This window comes from Rhincodon typus, chromosome 22 (assembly GCF_021869965.1).
Source record: "Rhincodon typus isolate 14 chromosome 22, sRhiTyp1.1, whole genome shotgun sequence".
In the NCBI taxonomy this organism is placed as follows: Eukaryota; Metazoa; Chordata; class Chondrichthyes; order Orectolobiformes; family Rhincodontidae; genus Rhincodon; species Rhincodon typus.
Window position 1 is genome coordinate 10,917,929 of NC_063353.1, and position 19,802 is coordinate 10,937,730.

Consider the following 19,802-nt stretch of genomic DNA (forward strand, 5'->3'; position numbering starts at 1 on the left):
GTACACATTGGGACACATTCAGTACGTTTTTCCACATTTGTGTCAAAGGCTGGTGTTCAAGTAATAAGGAAATATTTGAAACATTTAAAAATTTTTAATACTGTTTTCCATCCCATTTTATTAATGCACAATGGATAGTTCTTGTGCTGGCCTTCACACTTCACCCCGTCTTAACAAATTCAGTGTTTATTGTACCAGGAGTGACTTCATTTCAATCCTCGACAAATGTTCTGAATTGGCGATAGAGGGAAGAGGTGAAAGTGACCCAGGTGGACTCGTGTTTGACTGATACTTGGCAACTTTTTGTTTAGGTAGATTGCCCAAAATGTGAACAAAAATGCTGCGCTGAACTAAACTGACAGGCAAATGAATTGCTACCAAGTTACTATCTGCTTAATTCGATAACATTAATTACTGTTGCTGAAGGTGTTGGCTTATTTTCTGCTTACCTTAATTTTTTTAGTGAAGAAAATCCTCTGTAATAGAAATGCTACTTGGATAATAGAATATGTATTTTTTAAAGTAGCAATTTCGTGAGGGAAAACAGCATGACTTTTATAAAGTTGTTTAAAATACTAGAATATTTTGTGAAATGTTTTATCCAAAAGGTCATTGAACCTTTATACATATATTTCTGTTAATACCTGCATGTGACATCAATTATTTGAGTGCTTTGTTTGATTTAAGCTGCTTTCTACGAAATCGTCTAGTTATTTGTCTCTCTGAAGTTATGATTATTTGGCAATGCATTTTGCAACAAATTCCCCTTCAAGACAAAGTCTGTATCATTCTGAATAACATTGTAATATTTATGCTAAGTAATGTGCCGCCTTTGTGATATTCAGTGCATCCTTCGGTGTTACCAGAACTCTGAAGAGATGCTTTTGTTTTAGCAACAAAGATTTTTTGAGATAACAGCTGGGAAAAGGGGTTGCGCATCTATCTTGATAATTCAGGCATTATGCCTTGAGTCTGAAAGGGTGAAGCATTGCAACAAAAATACAAAACGTTTGACCATTACACAAGTTGATTTTTACTTTAAAAAAACTACTAATCCAAGGTTGCAATGCGTTGCTCGGGCTCCTGGATATTCTGTTTGCACAGATGTGTTCCACACTCATTGTTAAAGTTTTATATTTAGAAACTTTGTAAAGTGGCATTATTGATATGACTCTGTTAAAAATCTTGTTTTTTCAGGCTGATCTGATCCATGCAGATATTGAAAGTGCAATCAGTGACAGTAAAAGTAGCAAGCAGAAGAGAAGGCCTGACACTTTGAGGTACAAAGACACATCAGTAGTAATCACTAAATAGCGTCCTGTTATCTATTTGGACTTCAGTTTTACAGGATTTTAAAAATAAATGTCCTGCTAGCCTGTAATGTGCAGCTGAGGTTTGATCAGATGTTCATGATCATGCAAACTTCATGAGTAGATCTCATTAGAGTTCAGGATTCCAGGTGAGTACTTCATATATATTTTGGCTGCCAAATTATGCCTATATAATCAACCATATGTAGTTTGGAATGATGAGCAGTGGTGCAATGACTTGGAATCTTATAACTTTAGTTCCTGATTGTCCAAAAGGTTTGTGATTTCTTACATGTAGAATTTCAACTCCACACTTGATGTAAAAAAAAAATGCAACAGAAACAACTGGGTTTCCTTTTTAAGTAAGATTTGCATGTCTTGATGCCACATGATCTGTTTCAATAATTGTTGATGTTGTTCCTGTGTATAAAGGTGAATGTTAACATGTCATCTATAACATAGAGGCCGTTCAATGTCATTTTGTGTACCTAAGGAATACTAATTTTTCTTTTTAATTACTTACAGAAAGATTACAAATGCAGATAATTCCTCTATCCCTCCACCTCCAAGTGCCCCAGCTCCCGCACCTCCAGGAACTATTACACAGGTGGATGTTAGGAGTCGCGTAGCTGCCTGGTCAGCTTGGGCCTTACCTGAACAAGGTATTTGGGTTTTGACAAATACAAGTTGATGTTTTCTGAGAAAATTTGTGTATTGTGTAAAATCAGAGGTGCAAGTTGCATATTTGGCATGTTGAAAGATGAATTGCAAAGGCAAATTGCAAAAATGCGAGGTGTAGAAGTAGTCAGAACACAGGAAACATTTGTGAATGATGTTGCTTTGGTTTAAAGTATTACTGAACCAGCAATTTTCTACTCTGCTGTCAGACCTTGTTTGAATTTAGGAGTTCTGTGACCTGGCAGAACCTACCTATTACTGTGTGTGTGCATGTTAGCATAGTGAATGTGCGTAAGCTCATGCACTGGGATGCTGTTGCGTTTTTATGTAGCTGGGCAGCATTTCAGCTTCAGCTGCTAAGTGACATGAAACTTCAAAGCTGCATGAATCATAAATGCCTCCTTTAAGACATTTCAGCAGGATTTGGAAGGGGAGAAGAGAGAGTTACCATTGATCAGAAACTTAACTGGACCAGGCAAATACATATGGTTATGGGAATAGCCAGGGATTATGTATTCGTTGGCAAGTACCACGCCTCCTTACTTTGCAAAGCCTTACAAGCATCTGCAAAGTACAAATCTGGAACTTAATGGAATAATCACCACTTGCCTGGATGGGTTCAGCTCTAACAACGCTCAGCTCGGTATCACTCGGGACGAAGTAGCCCAGGGCTAAAGTAAAGGATACTTTCTTCTACGCTGACCTATGGTACATATGATGGAGAATGTTTAATACTATATCATAGACTGAATGCTGCACTGTAGGAACCACTGTCTTTTGGATGAAACATTAAACTAAGGCTCACTCTGTTTTCTCGGAATGTAAGATTCCCTTGGCTTTTTTGAGGAGAGCAGTGGAATATCCCCAATGTCATGGCCAATATTTTTCATCAATTAATATCATAACAGATTATCTAGATATTTTCACGTTGTTATTTGTGGGAGCTTGTAACTAATTGGCTGCAATATTTTCTGCAGTGTAACAGTGACTACACTCGGAATATTTCGCTGACCATAAAGCATTTAAAATATCTTGATTGTGAAAGATGATGTATGACTTGAAGCCTTTCATTGCTCTTTCTTTGACCTTGGATGTCTGACAATTAAATGTGTTTCAATTGTCATCAGTGAAATTTCTTAATTTCATTATTTAATAAAGGATAAATACTATATCTTTCTTACATGGTGCACCAGCGTTGAATTTATTGTAATGTCTGCACAGGTTAGCTGTAATTACATTGCTGTATGGTCATAACTCATTAATTACATACTGAGCTGCAAAGGGACTGTCATCTTACAAAGCTGTCAGAAAAATATACATAAACATTATTTTAATTAAAAATATTTTTCATAACAGATGAAAAACAGAAGGTTATTCATGAACCTGAAGAAACTCCAGATATGGCAGCAGTCAGGATTGACAGAGATGTGGTAAGAGTATGTACTATAAGTTTTGTTCCCCGATAATCTTTTCATTTTTTAAACTTTGTGTTTTAAACTTACATACTTAACAGAAATTGGCATTTTGAGGAAGGCAGCTGACTCTCTTTTTTTTGCTTAAAAAATGGTTTAACTTTACACTGTGCGCAAGATACTTTTTGCGATCAATGCTGTGATCCCTTTGACGTGATTGCATTGAGATGATGCGCTTAAATGAATGGCCACATACATAACAGACAAGTGCAAAGTTTGCAAAGCAATGAATAACTTAAGAGTGCAACTTCATCCAAAGAACAGGATTAACGAAGAAAACCCCTGAATTGGCTGCTACCTTTAAATCACTAGAGCTTCATTGCTTATGTTATTTCATACTGTTTATCTGCACTGTCTTTCTGGGCACTGAAATACGAACTGAAACCAAATAACTACAAAATGTTCCTAGGCATTCCTGTTTACCTTTTTTCTGATTTAATTGTTATTGTTGGCAACTCACCTTGAATCTTAAATCTTAGCTGGCAAAGTACAAATGCACAACCAACAGTGGTATCACCAACAGTCATCTTAATCTGTGTCGCTCAAAGCAGCGTAACACCCAGTGTTGCATACGTTGCTTCCTTTTGTTAATCAATAAAATCTGATAAATCAGTAATTTTTACCACTAGCTGTTTCTATTAGAGAATTGTGAAGACAAATGTACATGACTTTTCCACATGTCCAGTAATTCAATGCGCTGTTACGTCGTCAAACTTGTTTCAAAGTAGTTTAATCTAAATCTTGTACTAAGCAGCTATTGAATGTTTAGTTGCCAACAAACGTAATTTCAGTTCTATAAAGATTATTGGTGCTTATCCTTTTGCACAGCTTTAACTGATACATCAATAAACTAAAATAGCATTCCAGGCATCTGTTTTATTGGGTTTAATTTTCATTGCGTAATTTGAGTTTTTAATTTAATTTAAATCGTTTGGAATTCTTACCAACTCTTGAAATAATGTTTGAATAATTGTTTGAATTTCAAAAGACAGCACAATGGTCCATTCTGAAATTTGCATTGCTTTTGGTACTTCGTCATTCAATGGAAAAAATTTATGAGCATTCCAGGGGTCAAATTACACATGTGTTTTCCTTGTCCAATGATTATCTTTGCTTAGTGCAAAGGAAACTCCATTAATATATTTAAAAAAACTTTCCTTCTCCAAGCATTGTTACTATCATCAAAGTTCATTTGAAGCACTCATGTTAGCAATAGAGTATCTCAATAACTTTTGAAGTATTAGACTTTAGTTCCTTTTCTAAATCTAAACCAACTTTGTCATTATCTTGTGTCCCTTCTTTCAAACCTCCAACTCTGATTCCCAGTGAAGATCTTATGGCAACTTGCCAATCATATCGGGAACGTGACTGATTCCCAGTGATAAGTTGTCTTGGGACATGTAGGCCATTTTCACCCCGTGTCATGTTTCTACTGATTTATTAACTTGGAGTTGATTAATTGCTCATTATGTGCTTTGGCCAACAGATCACTTGCATTTTATGTGTACTCCAATTTATTTAAATGTCAAAGGGATATGGATAACCATCGGCAAAAGCGGGAAATTACTTGGTCATAGAGCCACAGAAACAGACCCTTCGCTCCGACTCATCTGCTCCGACCAGACATCCCAATCTGACCTAGTCCCATTTGTCAGCATTTGGCCCATTTCCCCCTCAACCTTTTTCATTCATATACCATCTGAATGCCTTTTAAATGTTGTAATTGTGCCCACCTCCACCACTTGCTCTGGCACCTTGTTTCATACATGCACCACTTGCTCTGTGAAAAAGTTACCCCTCAGATCTTTTTTAAAGTTTTTCTCTACTCACCTTAAACCCTCTAGTTTTGGATTCCCTCACCCTAGGGAAAAAGACTCTGGCTATTCACCGTATTCATTTGCCATGTATCAATGGTTTTTAGTGAGGAATGTCCATCAAGCATTGTCTTGTGGGATTGGCAGGAGCCACAATAAGTTGCTTGTTTCATTGCACTGTCCATGTCATGTTCAAGCTCCTAACAATGCTTGCTGGCATTGGTTGCACAGGTCATTTATGTGTTATGAACAAATGTTATTTTATAGCAGAAATTTTTCTCTGGTGAAAGTTATCTCAAGTGAAGACATGGCGAATGTCGCAAGGATGAGGCACCCTGTGAGATGGCCCATCACTGTGCCCCCTCAGAGCTCATCATGTGCACAGAGACCCGTTATATTCATCTATCTTCTGTCACAACATCTATCTTCTGTTCATCATCTGTCACAACACCTCAGGCAAGGGGAGAGGTTGAGGAGGTGGGACCTTCATGGCAACCTCAGCTGGTGCAGGGATTGAACCCATGCTGTTGCTGTTACTTTGCATCACAAATCACATGTTGAGACAATTGAGTTAACCAACGCCCCCCAGAAAAGTAATGCTTCACAAATTTGTTGATCTGTGTGGTACACCATTGGACACTGGCCCCTTGTCTCTCAAATAGTCTTCTACCATTTATTCTCTCCCCTGCCACTAAACCAATTTTGGATCCAATTTGCTGGCTTATCCTGGGTCCCATGTGTTTTTACCTTCTTTGTGTCTGTCATGTGAGACCTTGTCAAAGACTTTGCTGAACTACATCAACTGCACAACTGTCATCAGTACCCCTGGTCACCACCTCCAAAGTTGAATCAAATTGTTAGGCATGACCAATGCTTGTAACTGATGGTCACCAGGGAAAGTACGCATTACTTTTGGATTGACTTGTGAAAATTTCAAACAAAGCTTGATAAAGTTAGTAATTTATTAATCTGTGGCAGTAATGCAAAACATCATACTAGCTAAATAATAAAGGCACTTTCTAAGTTTAAATATTGGCATGTTGATTTTCCTGCAATTGGCTGTTTAATGTTTTTTTTTGTAACTAGCAAATTCTGAACCATGTTTTGGATGACGTAGAAGCGTTTGTCATCAAACTTCAGAAAGCTGCCGAAGCCTTCTCTCAGCTTTCTCAACGGAAGAAATCGAAGAAAAGCAAAAAGAAGGGACCAGGGGGTAAGTCATCTTTTTAGGCTTAGCGAAACTTCTTTGTACTGTATTACAGGAAGTGTGGTAGCATGTAAACAGCTATTTATTTTGAAATTTTGAGCAAATCTTCCCAAAATCAAAAGCTGTCTAAACATGTTGCTTATAAAATTCTTTGCTGCAGAAACACAGTTCACATTGGTTAACTTGAGAATAATTCTCCTTCGCTTATGTTCATGGCTATTTTAAATTTATTAACAAGCATTTGTGATGAAATCTATTGAAAAATTAAGAAATGTCCTTGATTAATATCTACGAATTTTGCGCTTGTAAGGGATATATGAAATGAATTTTAAATGGAATTTGTTTCTGATTTGATGCTGTAATGATACAAACACAGACTTTGTTTAGTGATGTGAAATTGATTTGTATAATGTTCTTTTGTCTCTTCCCTGAGTCCCCACGTTAAAATACCAGTTTAAGAAGTATTAATGTCAGGATGTTTTTTCTCTCTTCTCCCTACCAAACTCCTTCATTAGAGGGTGTTCTGACACTACGGGCAAAGCCGCCTCCACAGGATGAGTTCATCGACTGTTTTCAGAAATTCAAGCATGCGTTTAACCTCCTGGTGAGTCATTATTTTTAAAGCATGTAAGCTTGATTTAAGGTTGCTTGGAAATGTAAAACTGTGGCTAACGGCTTATTTTGTTTAGTGTTCACTATTACGTTCCTGTGTTGTCATGGTTCTTTTTGCCTGCCTAGTATAATGTATACCCCTGACCATGAAGTGAGATTTTCATAATTAAGATTATGACCAGGTTCATACAGTTAGAAAATGTTGTCATAGAAGTAGTAAGGAACAGTCTTGTACATATCTTTTACAAGAATAAAGATGCTGAGCTTGAAAATCGGGCGGCTATATGAAATATGACATTGTTTTCAGTTTGAGACCTTTAAAAGGGTTGGTTGTGACATGTTTGGATTTGTTCATTAATGCTGCACTTGTTTTCTTTTTATTTTGTTGTAGGCCAAACTGAGAACACATATTCAGAACCCTAGTGCAGTTGACCTGGTGCACTTCTTGTTTACGCCTCTGAATATGGTAGGTTTACAAAATGTTGGTATTTGTATAAAATGGATATTTAAATGAGAAATTAGTTGAAGACATTCCCTTGGGTCATTGTCAAGTTGACAGTTTTGAATAATCATTTGTCAAATAACTCAAGTCTGCAAGTGTAGTTGAACATCATTCACCACTCATGTTGTCTTACAAGTAGCCTGTTGGATCCAACTCCTTCATTGCCTGGGATACAGGCATTCTCTTGGAGAATTATAGAATCAAAAAAAAGTGCAGCACAGAAGGAGGCTATTTAACCAATCAACTGTGTGCTGGCTCTTTCAAAGAGCCAATACAGTTGGTCCCACCCCCTGCTCTTTTTCCAAAACGCTCAATATTTACTCCAGGTATATATTCAATTCCGTTCGAAGGCTATTTGTGAATTAATATCCAACACCCCATCAGTTAATGCATGCCAAGTCCTCCTTTCTCATTGCATAAAAAGCTTTTCCTCGTTATAATTACTACTTTTGTTAATCACCTTTTAGTTTTGCTCCAGTTATCAAACAATCAGCTGTTGGAAATTATTCCTCTTTTACTTAAACTGTTCAAGGTTCATAATCATCTCTCTATACTTTATACTTTATCTTGGCTTCCTGTTCTCTGAAGACAGTAGTACCAGCTTAGATTAGTTATAACTAGTTGTAAATGTGTCAATAAAACCGACTGCTTCACCTCCATACAGTGTGCTCAGCAGAGTCCTCATGTGAGACCCAAGCAAAACAGTCCATTCCACTGATATGCTATGTTGGTGTTTGTGGGAGCCCTACAATGTTCCAGCAAGTTAATGTCAGCCCTTAACAGTTAGGGAATCATATTTTCAGTGTCTGGCTCATTAATGCATAAACTGCATTGTTGTGATGGCTGCAGTTTTTTAATGTATTCATTTGTAGCATGTGGGTGTCCCATCTCTAATTATCGTTGAAAAGCTGGTGGTGAGCCTCTGCTTTAAATTGATACCCTTGATACGGTGAAGGTACTCCATTGAGGCATTCCAGAATTTTGACCTAGCAATGATGGAAGAGTGGTGATATATTTTCAAGTCAAGTCACACTAACTTGGCAGGAGTTTTGCATTTGATGAAGTTCTTGTGCACTTTGACCTTTTTGTGTTTGGAAGGTGCTGTCAGAAGCCTTGACAAGCTTTTGCAGTGTATCTTGTAGACTATAGATCTACAATCTTTCCTTTATATACCACCTGGAGGCTGTCAATGTTTAAGGTAATGAATAGGGTGCTGGCCAAACAGTTATTTTTGTTTTGGCGTTGAACCTTTTGAGTCATGGAGCAGCAAGTAGTTGAAAAGCTTTAGTTCACATTCTGACTTGTATCGTCTTTGTTATGAACAGGCTTTGGCATGTCAGAAGAAGCATATGGAACTTCTGACCTGTTTTTATAGCCCCAGGGGCATTGATTTGGCAAGAATATATGTGGTAAGAGCAGGATTAGGCCATTCAGCCTGCCAAGTCTGCCTTGCCATTTGACAAGACTATGGCTGATCTGTCCCAGGGCTTGGTTCTTCCTTTTGTTTTTAACTTAATGTCAAAAGTATATCTACCTCCTTTCTAACTCCTTCAAATGACGTAGCCCCTATAACTCCAGGGATAGAAATTCTCTCATTGGAAATGTTTGTGACCTGGCTGTTATGTGGCATGAATGTTAGATGCCACTTAGCAACCCAAACCTAATCCAGGTCTGCTACACGTATGCATGGTCATCATCTTCATTGGAGGAGCTGAAAATGGTACTAAATCATCAAACATGCCTACTAGGCTTATGCCAGTCACATCATTGAAGAAGTGAGCACATAGCACTCCTCCCTTAAGGAATTCTTGCAGCAGTGTGCTGAGGCTGAAATGATTGATCTCCGACAGTTATAACCATCTCTTTGTGTTGGTAGGTATGACTGAACCGAAGAAGTGTTTTCCTGGATTCCATCAACTTAAGTTTAAATGGAATCTGAGCCTTTCATGTGTACTTTAAGTTAAAATATGCCACTCATTTGCAATTCATTTCCAAATATTTTTAAAAACTAGTCAAAAGTTGTCTTTTTTTCTTTTTCCTGACTCCCATTTTAAGTGATATTGATTTCTGCTGAAAGGCCCATCCCTGGCCTATCAAGTGAATGAGGCCTCATTGTGGCAGGCATTCCTGGAAAGAGGTGAAGTGGGGCATTTGCTCACTCTCTTGCTGTTATCTAAAAGCCACCTCTCAGATTTCTGCCACTCTCGTTCTGTTCTTTCTACAGCCTGACTCTCTTAGTTTGTCATTTAACTGCCAATACAGTTTTTTGGTTACAAAATACTTTTTTAGCATATTGATGTTACATTCTTCTTTTGAAACAGGATTAAACAAATGAAATAAATGGAATCAAGTCATTATGGCATGAACGCCAACGGGACCGTGCAGCAAATACACGTTATATATTTATGACATTGCTTTAAACTTTTGTATTATAGGTCATACAAACTAGTGGTGGACCAGAAATGGGTAGGTCTGTTCTTTCTCCTCTCTTGACAAAAGACGCTATAGATTTTCTGAGTGCATGCGTCACGCCTGAAGAAAGGGAAATTTGGTTTTCCTTGGATGAAACGTGGACTAAACCCAGGCAAGTCGATTAGAATGTTTATGTTCTTATATCTGGTATAAAGACGTGCCATACAAATTGATGGACTTCAAATTGCTGATTATTTAATTTGAAGGGATAAGTAGAGAAAAGTTGAGTGAATTGGTGGTGGTGGTGGGAAAGGCAAAAGGAGATGCTTGGCAACAAGAGGCTTCTGTTCTTCCTCCTAGTTTGTGTGTTTGTGTGATATACTATTCTGTGGTCTTTTAAATTGAATTAGAAAATGTTTTTATTAAAATTCTAGGAATTGCTAAGCTGTTCTGGTCTGTTAGCAATGCCCATGTCCCATGAAGAAATAATTTCTTAAAAATTTACATTTTCTTACTTGCTTGTATTAGTAAACTTTGCTGTGCTGGTGGTTTCTTCAAAATTTAAACCTTCAAAAAGCTAAGTAAAATTTATAGCAAATGGCAAAAAATTAATTTTGCACCAGTGAAGTCTTTCCTCCAGTTGTGTGCACGAGGTTGAATTTTCTGTGTCCCACCAAAGACTTTGGAAACGAGCAAATTCAGTATGAACGTTTGTCTATTTGCTCTGAATAACTTTTTGAAGGTAAACATGGCAGTAGTCCAGGGAAGCAGTTGGTTTTTAATGTACAGTAAACTTTTTATTAACTGGCACCTATGGAACCAGGAGTGTACTAGCTGATCAAGTGGCCCACGTAATCAAAATAAAAAAGCACTAAGTAATAGAAATGCAATACATGACTGTTATACTTTATTCACAGCATAAATTGCTTTAATAATAGACTTGCTGGCAGACAGCCTTCTCACTTGCAACCTCAACTGACTACTCTCTGTTCATGGAGATCGCGATAATGCGATAAACTTGTGGTTTTTGAGGTATATAATTTTTGCCGATTTATCGAGAGTGCCGTTTTAAAACAAAATTTGCTGTATTTCACAAGTAAGGTCTCAACCTCAAGTGCCATGCTGTCTGTACAATGACTCCTGTTTATTTGAGCGCACACACAAAAAAAAAATTGACCAAACATGGACCTATGCCCTTTTAGTAGGCAAGTTATCTGATTTCTGAGGAAAGGTCACCAGAACCGAAACATTAACTCTGACTTTTCTTCACAAATACTGCCAGACCTGAGCTTTTCCAGCAGCTTCTGTTTTTTTTCCAGATTTACAGCATCTGCAGTTCTTTTGGTTTTTATTTATCTGATTTTCTTTTTTTGTACCCCGTTCTACTTTGTTGTTTGCTTCTATTGGGAAGTTCTTTTAATGTTCAATCTTGAAAGATAAAATGTCTTTTAAAATCTTGTGGTTTGTCTAATCCTTCATATCCCTGTTTGCATTAAAACTTGGAAATGTGGTCAGTATGAGTTTATTTATATGGAATGTTAAACTGTTTATATGTAATGATTGCATTCTCTCAAGTTATAAACTTTGGGATGTAACTCAGTTTTGCAACATTATATGCACATGGTCCCAATTTCAGTTTCTCTACATGCAAGGAATCATTGCTTTTGCTAATAACTGACTTTTATCGGTTTCAGGTCTGAGTGGCCTAAAGATCAGTTTATTCCCCCTTATGTGCCTCACTTTAGAAGTGGATGGGAACCTCCTTTATTGTCATTTTTGGGCACACCTTGTGAACAGGAACTGAATAATTTAGCTGAATCGGTGGCAAATGCTGAACATCAGAGAAGGCAGGAAGAGCAGAGGAGGCTGAGTGAAGAGGTATGAGTCTGCACCAATTTATGTTGGGCAGTCTTTCAGCAAAATCTATCCTCAAACCATGCCTTTACTATAGCTGTTAATGACTCGTAGTTTATTTCTTGGTAATATGGAAAACACTTTGCTCTTGCAATGCCAAAGCTAAATGAAGATGAAATGAAAATACTCATTGATAAAAGCATAATGTTTGCATTATTACGGATGCGTTTTGTTGTGCAATTGTATATCCCTTTGTTTGTGAAGAGAACTTCAGTGACTGATCAGCATATCATTTGCATTATGCTGCTATGCTGTGTGTAATTTTTAGTTGAAGTATTTGCTGGCAGCTGTATTTAACCAAGATGTGTTTTGTAGGAAAGAGAAGATGAATTGAGTGAAACATGGGAATGCAGTGTCCTCTTTCAGGGTTCCAAATATGGATGAGGTAGCTAATGCCCATCGTAGTATCCTGCTTTGCGTATCAATTTGTAACATCTCTTGACTGGCACATATGGTTTCTCCTTCCTATTATGTAATGTGAGGTATTACTGCAAAGTTTTTCTACAAGTATATCACTGGTAAAAACGCATAAGTTGAGAAATACTGTAGTGAAAGTTAAACTCTACTTTAAGCCTGTGCTAGAGGAGGTGATAGCCTTGTGGTATTTTTAAGTTATATTCTGAGGCCCAGGTTCAGATCCTGCCGTGGAAGATGGTGGAATTTGAATTCAGTAAAAAGTCTGCACTTAAGAGTCTGATGGTCATGAATCCATTGCCAATTGTCGGAAAAACCCATCTGGTTCACCATTGTCCTTTTAGAGGAGGAAACAGCCATCTTTTCCTGGTTAGGCCTACATGTGACTCCAGACCCACAGCAATGTGTTTGACTCTGAACTGCCGTCTGGGCAAATAGCGATGGGCAAGAAATGCTGCCCTAGCCAGCTACATCCTCCATCCAGTGAATAAATTAAGAAAAAAAGATTTTAAGGAGAATTGAAAATACTATTGATCAGGAATATCTACATAGGATCTTCTGAATTCTGTGGTTGGCTCACTTGTTGAGCTGGTTCATTAGTTTGCAGACGTTTCATTGCCCTGCTGGGTAACATAATCAGTGTGGCCTCCGATGAAGCACTGTTGTGTTTTCCCGCCTGGTATTTAAACCCTGGGGCCCATTGGAATTGTTTACCTCATTTCCGATTTTTCTTTGTAGTGGTGTATATATAGGGCCTGATTCTATGTGTTTATTGATGGCCTTGTCTCTGTGCTTCCTGTGCTTGTCTCTGTTTGGCCTGTCCTAGGATCCTGATGTTGTCCCAATCGAACTAGTGGTTCTCCTTCTTCGTGTGAATGGAGATGAGTGAGTACTGGTCATGTCGTGTCTTTTTGTTGCTAGTTGGTGTTCATGTATTCTTGTGGCCAGTTTTCTGTCTGTCCAATGTAATGTTTGTCGCAGTCTTTGCACGGGATCTTGTATATCATGAGTTTACGTACCAGGCGGGAAAACACAACAGCACTTCATTGGAAGCTGCACTGATGATGTTAAGGCTCAAAAGGCAACATTCTTGCTTCTGAATGATAAGGTTATAGATTTGAATCCCATTCCAAAGAATTAAAGTGCAAGCTTATTCACTGTCAGTGGCCAATGTTTAGTCCTTAACTTAAAAAAAAAAAAAAAAAATCCAACTTTTTGTCTGTTGAACGTTCTGTAACTTGGTTGCCTTGTATTCTATGTTGCAATAGTGACTACTCTTCAAAGGATAGCTTTCGTTGTAAAGAACGCTTGAATGTTTTTAAGCTTCAAAAAACATGATGTAAGAAGAAAATCATTCTCTGATTAAGATGTCAATTTCTGTACCAGTTGTATACTTAAAGCCATTTGGGAATTTAGTGGTTATTTCTATATGCTTCTAAACATTTGGAGCATCATGGTGAATGCAGTTGGGTTTATTCTGAAAGCTAAATCTTGCAGTACAGTTAAAAGTACTGAATATACTTTGAACACTGATGTTATTACCAGAATTTGTATAATTGTTGAAGTAATCCAATAAATCCCTTTTGCCTTGCCTCAGACTGAAATGCTTTGAAATAACTGATCAGAGAGCTCAATAGGCCATCAATATTTTTGTTTGTTAGGAAAATGTGCATACTGTAGGTATATGCTTTTATGTGAGCCACACAACCCAATAATGAACCATAGTAAATGGTACTGTAGACTTCTAACAAGAGTTTTAAGAAATGCTGTGAATAAAACAAAATAAAACTTTTGCAACCTTCCAAAATTTATAGTTAATATGCTAATCATTTATGAGAAAATCCTACTGTTACCAGTGGGGGATGCTATTACTTTTTGGTCTGTCTTGTGCCAAAATAAAAAATATTGTTTTTTTTTTTTGAAAAATGGAATAAATCAACTGTATGTCCAATTACCAAACCAACATGGAGCTACAAAATGTTGACGATTGGTGAATAGAAAGAAGCTCAATTTTGAGGTTGGGGAAGTGATAACTGTACATGTTATAAGTTACAATATTGAAGGCTGATTATTTCCTTTTATCTTTCATAAATGATTGAGTTTTTGACTTGACTGACAATGTCTTCAATTATGTTAAACAAGACAAGGACCTCTTTCTTTTTTTGGTTTTGCCATATTACCCTGTTTTAGCGAATCACTGCTGCTTGATTTTTCAGATTGTCTGTCTGTTACTAGAATTAAATGAAGTTGCCCCTCAAGTCCTTCGTAAATCTATCCTCTCTCACCTTAAACCTATCTCCTCTAGTTTTCAATTCCCCATCCCTGGGAAAAAGTCTATATGCATTCATCCTATCTGTGCCCCTCATGATTTTATACACCTCAATAAGGCCACCCCTCATTCTACGTTCCAAGGAATAAAGTCCTATCCTGGTCAACCTCTCCCTGTAACTCAAGCCCACTACTCTTGGTGGTCAGCATGGACCAGTTTGGGCTGAAGGGACTGTTGCCATGCTGTATTAGTCTGACTCTATATGAGTCTAAATCTTATCAATATCTGATGCTGGTCTTTCATTGCTTTTTGTTTTGCAGCGAGCCATTTCACAGGATTATCCTCCTGCTGATGGATATGCATTCAGAAACTCAAATTACCAGAAGCGATCTCTGCGGCAACAAGGAACAGCTGATTCTTCCTTTAAGAGAAATAGTAGCCGTCATGTAGCTAGGTAACAGTTGATAGAATATATGTCTTGTACTGTGGAAAGTTGTCTTGACTCTGTTTTTAAAGAGCCTATGTGCATGAGGATGTCCTGTCCTTTTCTGATGATTTTCTTATAAATCCTTTAAACTGTTATGATTAAAACCTATGCTTGCTGTTGTACCTCTCAACGCACTGCATAATTGCACTTAAGGTGATGCTGATACCAGTAATGTTGCTATGTTAACCTGAACTTTTCTCTTTTAAAAAGCACTAACTGCTTCAGTCATGTTACTGTGTGATATATTAAGCCTACGCTGCTAACATTTCAATATTTTTCTTTTATAGCAATACTGGATTTAGATGCCTCGTCCTGCTTCTGTTTTTCTCTCAAACTGCTTGTGTTTAATATAGACTGCATTCAACCTGTATGTTCACAATTTTAAAAATGCTCATGCCAGCATTTTGCTCAAGATCTAAAAACAAACTTATTAACCACAAGGCTGTTACATGCTTCTTTCAGACTTCAATTCTGCTCTCTCTTCTGAGTGATTTATTTGCACTGAATTGCCATTGTAAGCATTCTGCTTGGGCACAAACTACTTTTGCTTGGTACTGCTGCTGAAATTATAGTGTGAAAGCAGCCAAACACCAGTGAGAAGGAGGGATTCGCATTCAGCTTTGTTTTGGAACTGGGTGCTATTTTAACTTCTGATTTACATGACACGTCATTAGTTACAAGATACTTGAGTTTGGGGGCTCAGTTTAGACCTGTTGGTTGGACAACTGGTTTGCGAAACAGATTGACACCGACCCATGTGTTCAATTTCTGCACTGGTTGAGATTACCATGAAGGATTCTTTTCAACCATTCTCTTCGCCTGAGGTGTGGTGACCCTCTGGTTAAACCACCACTAATCATCTCTGTCTAATGAGAGAGCAGCTGTTTACTTGGGTTCAGTATGAAATAACCTTTTATTGATATGTAACTTGTTTTGTAATATAAATCCATCTCAAATCACTGCTATGTTAATGTAAATGAAGTTCAGTTTATATAAATTGATGTTTGTTAATATAATTTGAGCTTATACAACTTTGGTTCCTGTTTAGCATGTGCCCTTGAATTTCAGACTGAGCTGTGGGAAGTGTAAGTTAACAAAGAACAGAGGAGCTACGGCAACCCGTTATATTGGAGAAAGGCGGACATTGTAGAAAGTGGTTAATTTTTGTTGCCTGTATGTAAAACCTTGGTACACTACAAAAACTGATGCTGTAATATTTGACTTTCAGTCAAGCGGTCACACAAAATATTGAGTATTTGCTTCTCCAGTAGAAAATATTTACATGTTAGAACGTGAAACGGTACTAACGTTATCTGTTCAGAAAGATCAGTTGGATGGCCTAGTCTCATCTTTAAACTACAAGAAGAATGTCTGATTTAGTAATATTTCCAACTAATGTCCAGAATAATAAGTCCTGTACAAGACATGACAGAAAATCCCACCAAGTTTTCTTAGATTTTGGTGTTACAATCAGTGTAATAAACATGGGTTCCACTTCACTTTCAGTACACCTGCGTATTGCAAGCCAACGTGTAGAACTGTCCAAGAATTGAGGGAGCATTTTTAACGGAGCTGCTCTATAGTGCAATTTTGAGAAGTGATAATGGTGTTTAGCATGTAATCAGAGAATTTGATTTATAGCAAGTGAATGGGCTACTAAATTCATCAATTGTTGATTTTTAAAAATCTGTGGTTATGGATAAAGTTGCACAATTCTTCAACAACTTTCTTTGCAAATCAGTTCCCACATAAATGCTTACAAATATTCTTGGTTCTCAAGTTGCCTTTGAATGTGTGATACTATAAGTTACTCAACTAATTAAACTGCATGGGAATACTTAACATGGTGGTACCAGGAAGATTTCAAACTCAGTGTATATGTCAGTCTAGAACACTGGAAAAAGTGGACCCAACAATTTAAAAGAAAAAGCCTAATGGACAGTTCTGCATGTTGGCTTGCAATATGCAGTTGTACTGAAAGTGAAGTGGAACACATGTTTATTACACTGATTGTAACACCAAAATCTAAGAGCACTTGGTGGGATTTTCTGTCACGTCTTGTACAGGACTTATTATTCCAGACATTAATTGGAAATATTACTAAATCAGACATTCTGCTTATGGTTTAAAGATGAGGCTAGGCCATCCAACTGATCTTTCTGAACAGATAACGTTGGTACCATTTCACGTTCTAACATGTAAATATTTTCTACTGGAGAAACAAATACTCATAATATTTTGTGTGACCACTCGACTGAGAGTCGAATGTTTTCGCATCAGTTTTTGTAGTGTACCCTTACAAAATTTGAATTTATATGTTCTTTCAATTTAATTTTGTTTCCTGAATTTGTTGTTCCCTTACCTTAGCTGCTTAAGACCCCCTCTGAGCATTTTAGTCTGAAAAGGAAGGCTCAGATTTCATCAGTTTTTCTTTGTAATTTGACATAGGGGGTCAGCTTTGAGACTGTCCTGTGTTGCTTCCAGTGCTTGAACCATATTATGATGCAGCGCAGACAAGGTCATTCAATCCATTGTGGCTGTGATGACTCTCTGGTAGAACTACTCCATTACTCGCGTCTCCTTGCTTTCTTCTCATTGCCCTGTAAGAGATTTTACCTTCAACTGTTTATCCATTTCACTTTTTGGAGACTACAATTGAATTTGGTTACAACACCTTTCTGGACAGTGTATTTCGTAATCACAGCAACTCTCATTTTTAAAACAAAAAAGTCAACTCACCTCTGGTTCTTTTTCTAGTTGTTTTAAATCTGCATCTCTTGTTTACCAGTCTATCTATTGCCAGAAATAAATCCTCTTTTATTCTATCTATATGCTTCATGATTTTGAACAGTCTGTTAAATCTCTTAATTTTCTGTTCTGAGAAGAACAGCCCCAGTTCGATACTCTCCCTGCATAGCTGAGACCACTGAAACTTAACATCATTCTGGCAAATTTCTTTTGCATCCTTCAAATGTCAGGCTACATTTAAGCGCATAATTTGAACTAAAAACTGACAATAAGCTCAATTTGTACGCTTTTCAGTCCTGAGCAAACCAACACCCTACAACTGGTTAGGAAACTGACAATTCCAAGAGTTGCTAGCTGCCAGTATTTAATTCTACCTAGTAATAGGGCAGGGCTTTAATGCAATGTTTTCAGTAGGTCACTTGGACAGTTTTGGGGGCATTTATAGAAGAGAAGTTTAAAGGTTGGAGAAGGAGAAAGATGAGAATTGAAGCAAACATTGAGTTTGACTGTGCTGCTGCTGCTAACTGTGCCACTAAAGGCTGTTAAACTACACAAGCATTATGTAATGAGAGCTCAGGGATGTCCTAAAACAGTTGAGTAGCTCTATCTAGTAAGGGCGTGTGTCCTCAGAAGTCCTGTGCCATTCTTCATAATTCAGGACAGCTGAATGTGGGGCTTCAAAAGCCCACAGCTCAGTGTTTGAGTACTGGAATGCAATTTGAGTTGAGGGGAATTTAGACCCTGGTAGGGAGGAGGATCAACCGCAACAGGGGAGGTCATTAAGGCAATCTACGACAGTGGCTATTGAGAGGGCTTTTCAACGTCAGACCGGCCCCTGGGGGCTCCATTGTATACTTCCTCCATTCTAAAATCAGCCATTAGCTATGACTCTGTTGTCTGACCTTTTTTTAAAAAAAAAAAAAAAAAAATTGTATCCATGATCCCACTGTCAGGGGCATCAGAACTGTGGGGTGGCGCAAGGGGAAAGAGTATGGAGGTTGCTGGTTAAGCCAGGTGTGGAGTGGGGAGCTAGATGGTGAGGATAGGAATGTCAGTTTCAGGGCAAGTCAGCAGGAAGTGAGATGCTGGGGCTTATTTGGGTGTTCAGAGATTATGTCAGTTGTACTGTTATTTAGCAGTTAGAGTGGCAATTTTCTTGTCTATCCCGTAAACTCTTTAGGTAAGGCAGTCAGAATTGTCCTGAGTCTCTGGTTCTTAATTCAGACCCCAAAGCTTCATTGGAGGGTACAGAAAGTGGCGAAATCATTTGTCAGAAGTTCAGACTTCCCAGGCTTTTCCTACAGAGTTAGTGCGTCATGAAAGTCGAGGGGACCCATCATATACTACTGGTTGTATGTCTCATCTCCAACTATATGAAGACTGGATGATCTTAGCCAATCATTAGAAAGATTTGAAAAGAAAAAGACATGGAATCAAATGCTGAGGAAGTGATTTTAGAGTAGAGGCCCAGTTGTTGTGCCAGCATCTGCAAAGGCATTACCAATTGAGCAACCTGGTTTTGTGCCATAAATTGCATACCTTTTAGATAGAATTTTGTCTGTAGATAAAACCTAGAAATGCTGATAGTTTGCTTGAATCATAACTATTTGAATGTATGAGTTGGTGAAGTTAACAAAATCCTTGAAAGAGAAAAAAAAACAGCCTGGGTTCCTACTTTCAATTCTGTTGAAATACATCACTGCAAAGTCTGCAAATGTAATATTTTGTGCATCAAAGACCCCATTGACAGTTGCTGTGGAGACTCGTGAGAACTGACCAATGATGAGGTATTTTGAGGGTCACTCCAATGTGTGAAATACCCAACATCACTTCCAAAGTAGCTAAGGGAGAAAATTAAAAATGGATTGGAGGAGAAATCTGATACAATAGAATTCATAGAATCATAGAATCCCTACAGTGTGGGAACAGGCCATTTGGCCCAACAAATCCACACAGGCCCTCC

The 19,802-nt window shown here is 37.7% G+C and overlaps 1 protein-coding gene across 5 annotated transcripts in view; it reads left to right on the forward strand.

Annotated features, from left to right (window-relative positions):
- Window positions 1-19,802, forward strand: part of eps8a (epidermal growth factor receptor pathway substrate 8a) — a 151,331-nt gene that overhangs the window by 107,932 nt on the left and 23,597 nt on the right. For all 5 annotated transcript variants that reach the window (XM_048610252.1, XM_048610251.1, XM_048610249.1 and 2 more), the window contains exons 6-14: window positions 1,198-1,280; window positions 1,836-1,972; window positions 3,345-3,418; window positions 6,361-6,487; window positions 6,997-7,085; window positions 7,485-7,559; window positions 10,031-10,179; window positions 11,702-11,885; window positions 14,925-15,058. In XM_048610252.1, coding sequence (XP_048466209.1) covers window positions 1,198-1,280; window positions 1,836-1,972; window positions 3,345-3,418; window positions 6,361-6,487; window positions 6,997-7,085; window positions 7,485-7,559; window positions 10,031-10,179; window positions 11,702-11,885; window positions 14,925-15,058 — 1,052 coding nt within the window. The remainder of the gene's footprint in view (window positions 1-1,197; window positions 1,281-1,835; window positions 1,973-3,344; window positions 3,419-6,360; window positions 6,488-6,996; window positions 7,086-7,484; window positions 7,560-10,030; window positions 10,180-11,701; window positions 11,886-14,924; window positions 15,059-19,802) is intronic.